Source organism: Rhipicephalus microplus, chromosome 5 (assembly GCF_043290135.1).
Source record: "Rhipicephalus microplus isolate Deutch F79 chromosome 5, USDA_Rmic, whole genome shotgun sequence".
In the NCBI taxonomy this organism is placed as follows: domain Eukaryota; kingdom Metazoa; phylum Arthropoda; class Arachnida; order Ixodida; family Ixodidae; genus Rhipicephalus; species Rhipicephalus microplus.
In genome coordinates, this window is record NC_134704.1 from 126,057,201 (window position 1) to 126,072,066 (window position 14,866).

General features: G+C 42.3%; 1 protein-coding gene across 3 annotated transcripts in view; it reads right to left on the reverse strand.

Moving 5' to 3' along the window:
- Window positions 1-332: 332 nt before the first annotated feature.
- The window catches only part of LOC119174250 (polynucleotide 5'-hydroxyl-kinase NOL9), a 60,008-nt gene continuing 45,474 nt past the window's right edge, over window positions 333-14,866 (reverse strand). For all 3 annotated transcript variants that reach the window (XM_037425082.2, XM_037425083.2, XM_037425081.2), the window contains exons 13-15: window positions 10,237-10,309; window positions 3,216-3,349; window positions 333-506 (exon numbers count right to left, since the gene is read on the reverse strand). In XM_037425082.2, the coding sequence (XP_037280979.2) occupies window positions 402-506; window positions 3,216-3,349; window positions 10,237-10,309 (312 nt within the window). In that variant the 3' untranslated portion in view covers window positions 333-401. The remainder of the gene's footprint in view (window positions 507-3,215; window positions 3,350-10,236; window positions 10,310-14,866) is intronic.

Consider the following 14,866-nt stretch of genomic DNA (forward strand, 5'->3'; position numbering starts at 1 on the left):
AACATTTGTGATAATGTTGATCTCTCCAGCAAACTCTGGGCCATCTAAATATAGAAGTATATGATCGCACAAGATAGAAGGAAGGAAACACTTCACGGGAAAGACCCTCATGGCGCAGCTCAGGCGGCCCAGCATTACACACTTCTGGGCCATCTGAGCACCAATGCCTCACACTACAAGTGCTCGATGGAACAAGTTCACTTCCCTTGCATAGACGTCCTGATGTCTTCCATACCAAGGAGACTTGAAAAGTCAAAATCCCACCTGCTTGCAATGTCTCCAAGTTCACCTTCAACAACCACATTTGATAAAATCGACACACAGAGCCAAAGTTACGTAAAAATTCACAGACTATCCTGCATTCTTTATTGAGAGAAGAAAGAAGAAATGACAAAACAGTTTTAAGAGCGAAAATCATCATTCTGCTCTTCCCCATCACTGCAGGGGTCCGGCTCAGACGACGCTTTGGCAAGGTACGGTGCCCAAGCGCACTGCAACAGCTGTGCCTGGTTGGGGTGGAGAAGATGAATCGAATGTTAAAGCTAAGTACTCCACACCAACGCAAAAAGACAGACAGAGAGGTATAAATATAAAACAGAATGACCCTTCTGGCAACCACATCAGAACTTCACTCAAACTAACAGCTGTTTTTTTCCGACATTAGGAGAGACAAGTGATCTTGTCGAGGACAATGTGTGTATTGCTTTGCTTGTTGGAGATGAGCTGCATTCACCAACTTGGTTCATGCTATTTCATTTCTGTTTCAGCACCTAAACATACTTCGTCATGCCCACTGATCAGCGACCTTTGGGGAAAAAATTTGGAAGTCAAAGCGCCACCAGAAGACAGAGGAAGCACAAGAAAATAGCATCTTTTTCTCGTGCTTTGTCTTTCCTCTGGCAATGCCTAGGCCACTAAACTTCTTCCTGAATGTTATGCACTAACCAGCCCGGCAAGAAGTTCAGCAACCTTTTGCAGTTGCAGTCTGTGTCCGCATTTGTGGGAATCAAAGGGGGATAAGTGCAGACACACTGTAATGCCGGCGGTACGAAAAAAATCGCATTCCAAGGACTCCATACAAATTATTAACCAGCAAAGCATTAAAACTTGTGGCCCCAGACTTTATTACGTTATTCATTAAAATATTTTCCAGTTACTCATTGAGCAAGACAAGAGGAACCTTGAGGCTCAGTTTTTAGGATTACACCAAATTACAGAAAACAAAGCAAGAGACAGGCCAGAAAGAGCTTATGTAAGTATTATGAAAATACGTAGTAAAAATAAATGGGAAAACAAAAGTGGATAAAGAGATTGCTCGCCACAGCTAGAAAGTGAAGCCAAACTCCCCATGCAATCCAGTGCCCATTATTGACAGAATGTTTCTGTACTTTGCCAATTAAGCAATGAAGGCACCATTTTTCTGGCCACTTGATTTCAGGTTATTTGTGCACACGTTTAACGCTGGGAGCATCGACCATGGGTGTGTTCGCTGGCACTTTCACAACCATGGCGGCGAGATCTTCCTTTAAATCGCTGGCATCACGTATAATGTGGGCAAAGGAGCAAACAGCTGGCCAATAAACCACATAGTGCACAACCTCGTGGCTTCAAGACAAAATTTTGAAGCCCTTTTTATGCAACAAGACAATTACTCGAAGGGATTGTTGTTTTCTTTTTTTCTCAGTTGTCGAAACCATCATAAAGTCAATAAATATACCCCATCATGGAAAGTAAAAGATTACTTCGTATAAAACTGTACAAGAAATTTTGATATTCTAATATATCACTTGCCATAAGGACTATCAGTACCGTTTTAAAATTTTATTACTGTCCTAGAAAAAGCTCTGGTAACGACAGGCAACATCACAGCACAAGTGTGAAAATATCTACACCCATGGACGCACAAGTTTCCTATTTACTCCAAGGGTGGGTGTTCCATACAGCTGGGGGTGATCGGATGAGGGGAGCCAGGTGTACTGAGCTTACAAAATGAGGCACACAGAACAGATGCCACATTGGTATCATGATTTGGAAGCTTGCAGAAGGTTCATTGAAGAACCTTCTATACAGGGTGCCCCTGCTATCTTTAGCCTGTGTTTAAAAATATGCCGACACATGCAATTACGACGTGACCAAATGCGTGTTGCTGACCGTTGCCTGGACTGAGTCAGATTATTTCTTGTGTTCTTAAATATTGTTGAATTAGATCTGTTTGATTAACTAACATTTGAAGGAACGAAGAGGGATAAAAAAATTCAATGAGAAAGTTGTAAATCGACTTGAAAAACGTCCAATCAAACAGTTTCGAACTTTATATCTGTTAACTATTAGTGTTTTCCTGCTAACTACAAATGCCCACGAAATACAAAAAATACCACGTGACAAACCCACTGGCACGCCTACCCGTGCCGTGATTCTGGTGCTCTCTAACGTTCCGCCTAGTAATGATATGCTTCACTCACACCCGTTTATGACAGCGATAAGCAGTGACAGCGCTTACTATTCTTCTGGCCGATAGCAAAACGTGTTCATCGCAAAGCCACCACCATTGTTGCGACTCTGTCGAGACAACACAATCAGGCAAATGCTATGGTCGTTCGTATGTGGAACATTAAGGAGCACTAGAATCATTGTGCGCAATGGCGCACGACCGTGTTTGCCACATGGTATTTTCTTGTATTTGGCGGGCATTTGTAATTGGCAGAAAAACACTAACACTTGATAAACTTCTAAACTGTCTAATCAGATGTTTTGCAAAGCGATCTACAACTTTCTCATTGAGTTTATTATCCATCTTCGTTCCTTCAACAGTTAGTTAATTAGACAGATATAATAAAACAATATTTTAGAACACAAAAAACAGTCTGATTTAGTTCAGGCAACGGTCAGCAACATGCATTTGGTCACGTCGTAATTGCATGTGTCGGCACATTTTTAAACACTGGCTAAAGATAGCTGGGGCACCCTGTATACTAAATGCCCGAAACAAAACTAAGCCACTAATTTTAAATTACTGCTGGTGAGGTATGCCGCTTAAGGAAGGCCTCACTTTTTTCTCACAATGCCACCCTCGAAGGTATGCCATTTAAGCACCTATTAGTATGCGTCATTTTCCAGTAACTCATGCCTCCCCCCCCCCCCCAAGCCTTGGGACTGCATAATAATGTCGAAAAAAAGAGCGAGAGAGCACGCATATTTGAGGAATGTGGTTGTACCTGAGCAGTGAGCAAGGACTCAGGCAAATGAATGTCACCGCGAACGAGGGCGTTGACCTGGGACAGCCGATCGGATGGCTCAGGTGTGGTGATGTAGAAGAGTTTCTCCGACGGATCAATAGCACGCACGAGGCCTGCAATAGAAGGTGCCATTAGCCCATTGTTTTCTTTCCTTTAGGAATTACTCCTTGCGTGAGAGTTTGACCTTTTCTCACTTTCCCCGCCAGGTAATCCTTTAAGGCAACAACCTAGCACAAGAGCTGCGTTGGTGAATGCTCAGCTTAGCGACGTAGCCGTCACTACAGGCAATGTCTTACCAATTACATTCGGGAATAATATGAGCAACTGCCACCTCTAGCTCTTCAAGAGTTTAAAAAAGACACGAGTGTATGATGTCGTCATGTGTGATACCTGTATGCATTAGGATGAGACCACAGGGGCCAGAAATTGAAACCATACTGTGCTCAAGATGATTGTGTCCCAACCATTAGGCAAACATGGTCATATGCATGTATATACGTATATGCCAGGCTTGTGCGAATAGTGAATTTTAGGCTCTAAGTGAATTCAAAGAGAGTAGTGATTTTGAACAAATCATTTCAAATCGAATAAGAGTGGTATGTATGACATATAAAAAAAAAAGGAATATTTTTCATGACCTAACTAACCTACACATTACTTCTTTTGAATTGAAATAGGGGCTCTATGCAAATGCCATTTTTTTTTTTCGTTCAAAGGAAGTCGAAACAACTTTGAGTAGTAGTTTCGGTAGGATGCAAGTGATAAACTGTAAGATACTTAACGTTTTAAAATTTATTATACTTTGAGCATATAAGCTGTCATAACAAGCTTAATAAAATGAATTGATTTGAGGGTAACATGTTCTTTTTAAAAGGACCCTGCAACACTTTTTCATGTAGCCATGGAGCCAGTAAGCATGCTTGTTGCCTCACAAACTTACCGCCACAAAGTTTCCAGAATCAGTCCAGTATGAGCAGAGTTTCAAAAATTTGTCCCAAGCTACAATTGTATTGTCTTTTCTCGTCCAGACAAAATAGCTGGAAGCTAAGCAGGGAGGAATGGCACAGCGAAAAAAAAATACGTCACATGCACCTCGTGACCTTGAGCACGTCTTTTTTTTTCTTCGAATACGGGGCTTTTCAGTGCGGTTGCGCACATACTTGTGAACAAGCGGCGGCCTCTCGCGGCCGCCCAGGTAACAATGAGCGCGCCATGCTCAAATCAGCCAATGGCTGTGACCAAAGTTGTATATTCATTTTTGGCTGTGACAAGTGATTTTTGAGCTTGTAGTGTCCATTGCAGAGGAAAGTAGCTTTGAAAATTTATTGTAAATTACAGGCAGCGTGCTGCACTATAATATTTGTTTTGCCTGTTCTCGATAGCCTCAAATACCGATCGGCAGCGTTTCCTGAACACGCTCAGTAAGTGTTGCAGGGCCCCTTTAAATTAAAAGAAAAAGCTTCGCGGCAAAGCAAATTTTCCCTGGACAGATGCTTTCACGTCTGAGCACCCCTACATTGCAGTGAAACCACCTTTACAAACAAAATAATACATTTATTTGTTTATTGCGAATACTTCGAAAATAATCGATAATTTAAATTCAAATCGAAGCGAATTCGAATACTCAACTATTCGCTCGAATATTTGAAGCGTTCAAATATTCGCACAAGCCTAGTATATACATGTATATACACATAAAAGTCAAAAATAAGAATAATTCTTACGAGAGATTTTTTGAAGTGCATGATCGAGGAATCGAAACCTGCAACCCTCGATCCGTAGCGCGCTGCCTCAGACAATGACTATATGCACTATTTGTTCTCAAGGAGACTATCGGCAGAATTCAAATGCCCGCGGCATTGAATGAAACAATGAGACGCCACATGTGGCAAAACTTGAATTATGCGTCACGTGGGTCATGCTACATCGACTCTTATATCATCGCCCGCGTTGCGTTTTCGATTTTCGGGTTGAAGCGCCCCGCCAATGTCCCTAATAATTGCCCAGGTAAAAGGAATGTTCCCTGGCTCTTGCAGTATGAGCTACTGGAAACTTGCGGAAAATTTATGCCACAGGAGGGAAGGAGCGAGACGGCTGAATCAGAATCACAACCGTCTCCAAAATCGACGTCAGCAGAGAACGATGTCGTGATTGGTCAGCATAATGTAAATTGCTTTCATAAACATACACGCACAATTATCTAGTTGAGTCTATGAAAAAAAAGAAACCCACGCAGAATCTGCATTGGGAGCTGTCCAAGTGTGCATAAGCATAGAGCTCTCTAACTCGGGTCGCGACCTTCCCCAGAACACTGCTCTTGGCCAGCATTGGCGTGTATACTATGATCCCAACGACCACCAAAACGCGAGCTCGAAATCGAATTCTCCCAACGTTCGAGTTTTCCCGTTGTGTTCCCATGAATTCTCAAAGTTCAAATTTTCCCAAGATGAGGCTTCTACTGCACCACCACCTAACTAAATGAAGCCTTCATAGAAAGTGTTATTTTTCTAAAATTTACTTTGCACCGCCGGTTCAACATGTTCATATGCTTTAGATCTACAGAAATGCCACAGGGTGTGTAGCCCCGTGGTTAGTACACTTGCCTTTACTGCTTGGAGACCCAGGTTTGAAACTAGTCAGGCCAAAAAAAAAAAAAATTTGTTTTACCGCGAGAGCGCCAAAGAGCTCGTTTTACTTAAATTCCAGTGTAGGTGTACGCATTGTTCTTTGTGAGCAAAAAATCATTATCTTGTGCGTGACCGAAAAATCGAGAAAAATGCCAATAAAATAAACAATAACAAATTCTAGGTCTATAGTGAGGATCGAACTTGAGTTACTTGCATAGCAAGCGTGTGTTTTACCACACAGCCACGCATTTGCTTGTAAATACAGTGAAAATAACCTCCTCTGCTTGGAAATGCAGAGAAGGTAATGTTCATGCTTTACAAACACATGCGTCCTGTATACATTCTTCACAATACAACATGAAATAATGCTGTAATGATGCATTGTACAAACGTGCATTGCCACCAGGTGTCAGAACATGTGATTATGATAATGACATTGTGGTTTAAAGCTGGTCACTCACTATAAAGGGCACACATGTTACTGCACCTTTTCCCTTAAGGCCACCTTGTGGGTGCATATATAGCAAGTTCGAAAAGATTTCTTGCACTAAAGGTTTGAAGTTTGCACTAGGGACAGGATATTGCTATCACATTCAACTCTTAAGGGCGAAGCTTAAAGTTTCCCCAATTTTTCAATTTATTCAATAACTTTTTTATTTATTTTGTTTATTCACAATACTGTAAGCCCTGTCGGGCTGTTACAGAGTGGGAACTACATCATACAATGACAATTCTAATTTACCAACAAAAGATTCAACTGTGTCTACATTCTCAAAGAAATCGGCGGCAAGACAGTTCCAGTCGACAATCGTTCTGACAAGAAAAGTGTTTTTAAATGTGTCAATTCTCGGTGTGTAGGGCATAATTACGTGTGGGTGATTGGTTCTTGATGAGACTCATCCTGGGGGACGCAAATAGAGAGAAGGGTTTAAATTGAGCTTATTGTTGTAAAGCTGATATAAAAACTTTAGCCGAGTGATTTTTCGGCGAATGGCAAGTTGAGGAAGTTTAACCTCAGTGAGCAGGGTTGTTATTGACTGCCTCCTCTCATAAATGGAAAAAATAAATAGCACTGCTAGCCTCTGAACACGCTCCAGTTTATCTATTTGATATTGGTGATGCGGGTCCCAGATCATACTAGCGTATTCTAAGGTAGGCCGAACAATAGTTTTGTACGCCTGAACTTTAACCTCAGGAGGAGCACCTCTTAATTTACGTCTCAGTAGTCCAAGTTTCCGCTGCGCTGATCCGCAGATATTGTCAATATGTGCATTCCAATTTAGTGTATCTGTAATTGTCATACCAAGATATTTAATTTGTGTGGATCTTTTGATTTGGTTAGCATTCACTGTATAGTCAAACATTAAAGGCGTTTTCTTGTTTGAGACTGTCATGCAGGCAGACTTTTTAGGGTTGATTTCCATATCCCATTTTGCACACCAATTGTGAATAATGTTTAAGGCATCATTTAAACAAGTTTGGTCAGAGACAGTCTTGACGCGTGTAAACAAAAGACAATCGTCGGCAAACAATCGCACTTCAATGTTGGGATGTACACCACTTGCAATGTCATTAATGTACAGCAGAAACAAAATTGGGCCTAAAACCGACCCTTGCGGCACACCAGAAGCAATGGGCAAAAAAGATGAATGTTCGCCGGCTATTTCCACAAAATGTTGACGATTCGTCAGGTAAGCTTGAATCCACCTAATTATTTGTAAATTAACACCGTAACCATGTAATTTATTTAGAAGTTTCGCATGACATTCCCTGTCGAAAGCCTTTGATAAATCTAATGAAATAACATCTATTTGTTCTTTCGAATTCATAGCTGCAGCAAGTGATGAATGGTTTCAAATAACTGTGTCACAGTTGAAAGGCGTCGGCGAAAACCATGTTCTTTGTTGTAAAAGAGGTTGTTATTTTCAAAGTACGCAACAAGATGTTTACCAATTATATGCTCTAAAAGTTTACACACTGTACATGTAATGGAAATGGGGCGATAGTTTTCAACCATCAGCTTGTCTCCAATTTTGGGCACAGGCACAACCCTTGCTAGCAGCCAATCACTCGGTATAACACCAGTTTCCAATGAGGAGGCAAAAATTTTGACTAAAAATAATGCAACTCATTTGCAATAGCGCTTTAAAAACTCGTTCGGTATTTTATCAAGCCCTGAAGACTTCTTGACATCTAATATTAAAAGCAATTCAATTATACCTTCCTTAGAGATAACAATGTCATCTTCACAATGGCTACCATGTTCTTGACTTATCGAGGCCATGTCCGTCGGGCTAGTATATGTACTGTTAAAGAAATTGTTAAAAGCTTCAGCAACTGAAACTGGATCACTGCAAATGTTTCCATTTAACAATGATCATTTTTGGCAATGATCATCTTGAGTTAAGTATGGATGACTCGACAGAGCGTTTTTTCGTAAATTCAGCAGAGAAGTGCTTACACGTTTGAAAATAAACACCAAATACGATGCCTCTTCTCGATGTTGTTATCTTGTGCCATTTCTGGGTCCGTTTCTCACTGCATAATATACACTCAGCAATTGCCCCATTCTTCTAATGCACAGTGCGAAACGAATTGAAACACAACTTAGGGCTAAGTAACCCCCACACTTTGTTTTAAGTGCGTAGCACATGTCCATCAATACATCTCATGTGGCGTGATCATACTCAAAATCAAGCAGTCAATACAGGTCTAAAACAAGGCTAGCTAAAGCAACATAATTACAATAAACAATTAAGAAGTAATTTCGAATATTAATTTAAAATTGCCACAGACATTTAAAAGAAATGTGGCTGGCTTTAGTGCCGCATAACAATCCCCATGCCACATAACAATCCTTCCGCCACCATGGGCATTGGGGGGATTGGCAAGGGGGCACTTGCCCCCCTAAAGCTACATGAGCACTCCCCCACCAGCCACACCTTCCCCCACTTGGGGGGGGGGGGGGGTGCAACACACCTCTTGAGGGGTTGCACCCCCAAGAGAAAAATCCTGTGGACGCCCATGGGCATCACTGCCTCGCTGAGCAAGTGATTGCTTCTCCTATCAGGATTTTTGCCAGAACAGCATCAGAAGGGGTAAACAACCTCACAAAACTCACTGCAGATGACACATATCTCAACTGCTGTAATAAACAGAAAGTCGGTAAAACTGAGAAGAAAGTACCATGCATGTCGCACACTAAGGTTGTGAATCTCCCTGACAATATAGAACTGATGCCAGGGCAACAATGACATCATCGACGGTTTTGACATCATCGACGGTTTGGTAAACGGAGCAGTGAGAACTACACGAACGGTAATCGCCGAGTACTCGTGCTAGGCATTTTCTCAGGTTTCATAGTAGCGGAGCTAAATTTAGAGCAGGATTTCGCACTAGACCAATCACTACACAAGAATGACATTTTACCGCTGCCATATCAGCTTGATTTTGACTCCAACACCTAGACTAATGCGAATATAATCTTTAACAGCCAGACTTAAAGTGATATGGCCATCAGCACTCTACAGCTGCAGCATATAATTAACGCAACAAGTGACTGAGAACTGAAGAACAAAAATTGAGACTGCCACTTCGAATGGTGGCACCAGACAGGGTGGCGGCAGCCGACCCCCAGACACGTTAAACAAGACTTAAATCTGACAATACACTTTTATACATACTGTTCCATACTGAGCGTCTTCCAACTTACACGTACAAAATACATGTAAGCTGGAAGACGCTCAGTATAGAACAGAACACTTTTTGTCCAAAGTATACAGGCAGCACCAGTGATTTCACCATGTTGTTTAGCTATGTGCCACATTTCTTGCTGAAGCTTCGGACCTCGGCACCTTCACTACAAAAGCTTTCTTTTTTTCCCACTAGAATATTGGAACTTACAACACACCAAAGAAACTCGCGTAAAAAGGATGCAGCCGGTCTGACAGTTGCATGAAACACAGCTTGTATACTTCCAACAAACAGTGTGCATGACCTGAAAGGCCAGAACTGCAAACAAATGTCACCTTCCCCTGAAAATAATAATTTACTGCTGAAACAACACCTGGGCACCCTGTAAAAATTTGGTAAAGAAAAAAAGAGAGGGGTTATCTACTTACAGAAAGTGAAACTGAACTGAACCTGCCGACCTAAATCTATTATTAATCCGTCACCTGAAACCATGTTCCTGCTCCCAAAATGAGCATTATAGTACCTTCTAGAGGTGTGGCGGCAAAATCACTCAGCAACGCTACAGTCAGCGGTCGTCATCATTAGGAAATAAACACCAAGGAACACGTTTTGTTTAATGAAGAGCTACCCCTTCTTACAAGTTTATTTGTTTTTCGTGCTGTGAGCCAAGAGGGACTCACCATATCCAAGGCACTCGTACGGGCCACAGCTGTTGATGAACTTGGGGTAAGAAGGGTTCTCCGTCTCCAGCATCTTGTTGAAGCGTGTGGAAAGGAAAAAATGTAGGGATGACATTAGCAGCTACACATTTACTGGAAGCAGCTGTTATAGGCGAGAAAATGGGTCAATCATAATTGTTAAATAGTTTGTATACTTTCATTTTGGATTTTCAAAAAATGAGAGCTGCTTGCAAGTAGCGTTGCTTGGAAGTATGTTAGCATTGTCCAGCAGTGCTTTACTAAGCATAGCAGTTCTCTATAGGACTGACCGAATGAGAGATCTTCAAGATTATACAATAGTTTTCAATGTATTAAGGAAACCAGGACGCGGCTGCTGCCTACGGTAAACCGAGTTTTGCAAATCACAGTTACTGGAGTTTTGAAATATATTTTCAACAGTTTATTTGCCAACACTATTTTTTGGAGATCTCAGAACGACCTAATACAGTATAGACCGCTTATAACGTAAGTCGCGGGAGTCACGAATACCCGCACTACAACCGAAACAACCTTCTTCAAGGGCCTCACTTGCGCAAAACATGTTGAGCATGCAGCTTCGCATGTCCAAGAATCGCATCAAGCGATGTGTGCTTGTTAACGTTTATATTTCTGAATGTTAGAAGAATTTAACGTCCAAAGATACGCGTCGCCAATGAAATGAGCGCAAAAGGGGGAGAGTGTCTAACAAATGAAAGCACCATCACGGAAATTCGCCGACTACCAGACCACCTCGATTATGCCCATTACACAGAAACTATGTCGAATCACGTCCAGAGTTTGACGCGTTGAAAGATGCTAATCGTTCGATCTTATGGGCGCGCACCCAGTTTAAGACATCGCAAGTGATCACAAACCACTATTTGAGGGCTACACCTGCTGCCCTCGTTTTCATTTAACGATATGTATCCCTTCCTATCAAGTGCAGCCACCGCAATTGATCGATTAATTTGCGAGGTTTAATGTTCCAAAACCACCATATGAATAGGAGAGACACCGTAGTGGAGGGCTCCGGAAATTTCTACCACCTTTTAACGTGCACCCAAATCTGAGTACACGGGCCTACAACCTTTCCGCCTCCATGCAGCCACCGCAAAACATTTCATTGATTCGGTACCAAACCGCAACCTAGATTCATGCGACCGCTACCGATTGAAGTGCAACCAACGCCGATTAGGCCTAGCTTGCCGTTTGGTATGTTGTCGCAGAAAGCTTGTCCAAAACATAAGGATTCGGCGTCAAAAAGATCGCACTAGCAGTGAACTAAGAACTGCGTACGAGATACGGAGTTCGCGTTCGCTGCCAGGAGATCAGCAACGATGGTCGACGACTCACCACGCTTATGTACGACAGCGCACAGGCAGCGAAAGTGGAAGCTCGCGTCATAAAACCACAAAAGGTTTTCAATATACGAACGAGGAATCAAACGCAGTATTTGTTACAAGCGCGATAACGACGTATTTCCCGACAGGAAACTCATGTAGTTGATAAGGACGGGATCTCACCTGCCCCATTGAGCGACGCGCGGCCAAAGAGAGGTAGCACGCTGTAGCCGCATCGGCACCGGTGCAAAGGCTTATCGGTCACCGAGGCAACCGTCCTCCTCCCTTACTCAGCGAGCCCGCGCAGTGCCCGCGGTCTTTTTTTTTTTTCCATACTCTTTTCCTTCCTTCCCCCTTCGTTCACTCCATGTACCCTCCTCCTCCGTAACGACCTCGGCATTCACTACTCAGTGCTACTTGCTGCCGCGTTTGTCCCAAATAATTTCCCGCAACCGCATTATAACCAGTCTTTCATTTTGGGGGGACTGCACAATAAGCAATATGCGTATACATGGGATTCTATGGGAGGGCAAACGGGAGTAGAAAAAGACCGCATTGTAAGCGGTTCTGCGCTATAAGCGGTTACGTTATAAGTGATCTACACTGTAATACATGTAGAAAGAATTAATGTTGAGGGGAGGAACAAGTGTAACTAAGGCTCAGTGAAGTTCCAAGACCTTACATCAACTGCACTCACCACTATTAGCTATGTGATGCAAGCAGCAGCAGACATTTCAATCACACTTCCAAGCATGTGCTTGTCTTCACACAAATAGCCATAGTGATGATGCACTGCACTAAAGGTGTCCTCCATTAGATGTGGCAGTTGTTTCAATAGAGCAGCGGTTGGAAATCTTTTGATGCGGAGGGCCACGTTTGCACAAAGCCGATACAGCGTGGGCCACACGGCCAATGTGCTCGGCAAATCTGAGAGGGAGGGGACTTCACAGGCAAGTAGAAAAAATTTTGTGAATTGGCAATGATGTACCAAACCTGGATTAAATTATGTTTATTTCCTACACATATGCCACAAAGTGTCACTTCACAGACATAAGTTGCAAGCGATGACCTTACTTGAAGGCAAATGTGCCGTGTCAGCTTTCTAAGCATGTGTAAATAGTGAACATCAGATTCAGAGCTAATTCAAAGCGAATAGTGATTTTGGTTGAATAATTTCTAATCGAATTTTTATGGTATATATAATGCCTTATTGAAAAAGATAGGCATATTTGTCATGGCATAACTAACTTGCACAATATCTTTAAAAATTGAAACAAGGCCAATGCAAGTGCCATTTTTTTTTTTGGTTCAGAAGAAGTGAAAACGACTTTCAGTAGTAGCAGAATTTGACTTTTGATATATTGCAAGTGATTACCTGTAAAATATTTTACTTTCCAAATTTACCATACTTAGAGCATACAAACTGGTATAACAAGCTTTTGGACTTAATAAATGAATCTACGCCAAGATAATATCTTAATTTAACCTTAAAAATGGCTTCGCGGCAATGCAGGTTTCCCCTGAATGTGTTTTCACTGCTTAGCACTCCTTCACCGCAGTGAAACCATCTTTGTAAAAAAAAAAAATTATGTGAATTAATATACACTTAGGTGCTTTCTCGGCTCAGCACTGTTTTACGGCAGTGGAACTACCTTTACAGGAGTTTCAAAATTTTTGATCATTTAAATTCGAATCCAAGCGAACTCGAGTACAGTAATATTCGTATGAATATTCGAAAAAACATTAATATATTTGCATAGGCCTACGGCTTTCAGATAAGAAGTGACAAGGAGGGGGGGGGGGGCTGCATTCCGATATCGTGCCAAGGGCTGCATAGAAGTGCTCCACGGGCCGCAGGATGCCGACGCTTGCGATAGAACAACCATTTTGAGAACGCAGCGAAGACACAGCACCGTTGCTGTAGTGTCGTCAAAATGCAAAACAGATTTACTGTTCCGTAGTGCGGTTACTCTTAGGTGCAATGTGATGGCTAGGTGAATGCATGAGCATCAATAAAAGTAAGCATTTGAAACCACAGTTAGTAATCTAGAAATACGCTAATACTTATTATAACAAGCCCAGATATAACGAAATGTCGGTTATATCAAAGTAAATGAATATTAGCCTTGCAATAGATAGAGTGTTCTGAACATACCTTTATAACAAATTTTTGGATAAAATTAACTTATTTTCGTGTAGAAGCAAATTGGTTATAATGAAATCTGAGTGTACTGTAATGCTTAAAAATACAGCCAGCAGGCACTCATTATACTTCCTTTCATTACATTTTGATTGCAAGTACAGTCGAACACGGATATATCGAACTCGAAGGGGTCGCCAATTAGTTCGATATATGAAAAATTCGGTATAAAAAAATAGAGGCCCCGAGAGCTCATCTGTAGCAGATCATCACCTACAATTGGTGCACTGAAGAAAGACAACTCATTCAGCACACATACCGCAACATAATGATTTATTTGCGTGAAAAAAAAATCGCTAACCTTGGCCTGCTTCTTCGTTTTTGAAATGTTGAATACGCTAGTCTCGATCTCATCACAACTCGCGAAACGCGTCGTCTATGCGCTCGTCGTCATCTTCACCGGTTTCCGCAAGTTCTGCTGTCTCGAAGCCTGCCTTGCGGAGGCAGTTGACCGCTGTGTCCATCTTCACGTCTTGCCAGGCATTGAAGATCTCTGCGGGAGAAAACTTCGTGGCTATTTCTGGCCTCTCCGTCATCCACTGCTGGATGTCCTCGCTGCTGACTGCTTCGCTTTTGCCAGAAATGAATTTGCCATCGATGTTGTAGTGTTGCTGCCCCGCCGCGGTGGTCTAGTGGCTAAGGTACTCGGCTGTTGACCCGCAGGTCGCGGGTTCAAATCCCGGCTGCGGCGGCTGCATTTCCGATGGAGGCGGAAATGTTGTAGGCCCGTGTGCTCAGATTTGGGTGCACGTTAAAGAACCCCAGGTGGTAGAAATTTCCGGAGCCCTCCACTACGGCGTCTCTCATAATCATATAGTGGTTTTGGGACGTTAAACCCCACATATCAATCAATCAATCATGTTGTAGTGTTGCTTTAATCAGTGAAGCCACCCGCTGTTGTCAGCGAAGTTGTTTCACTGAGTACAGAGGCAGACCATTTGGCCTTGGCGATCAGCATCGGGCCATCCACAGGAATGTTCTTCACGTGCACTTCCAAAAACTAGGCAATGCCTTTTCTACATTCCCGTAGGCAGAAGTGCGCACATGACAAGCTCCTGATGTTTGCTGCTCT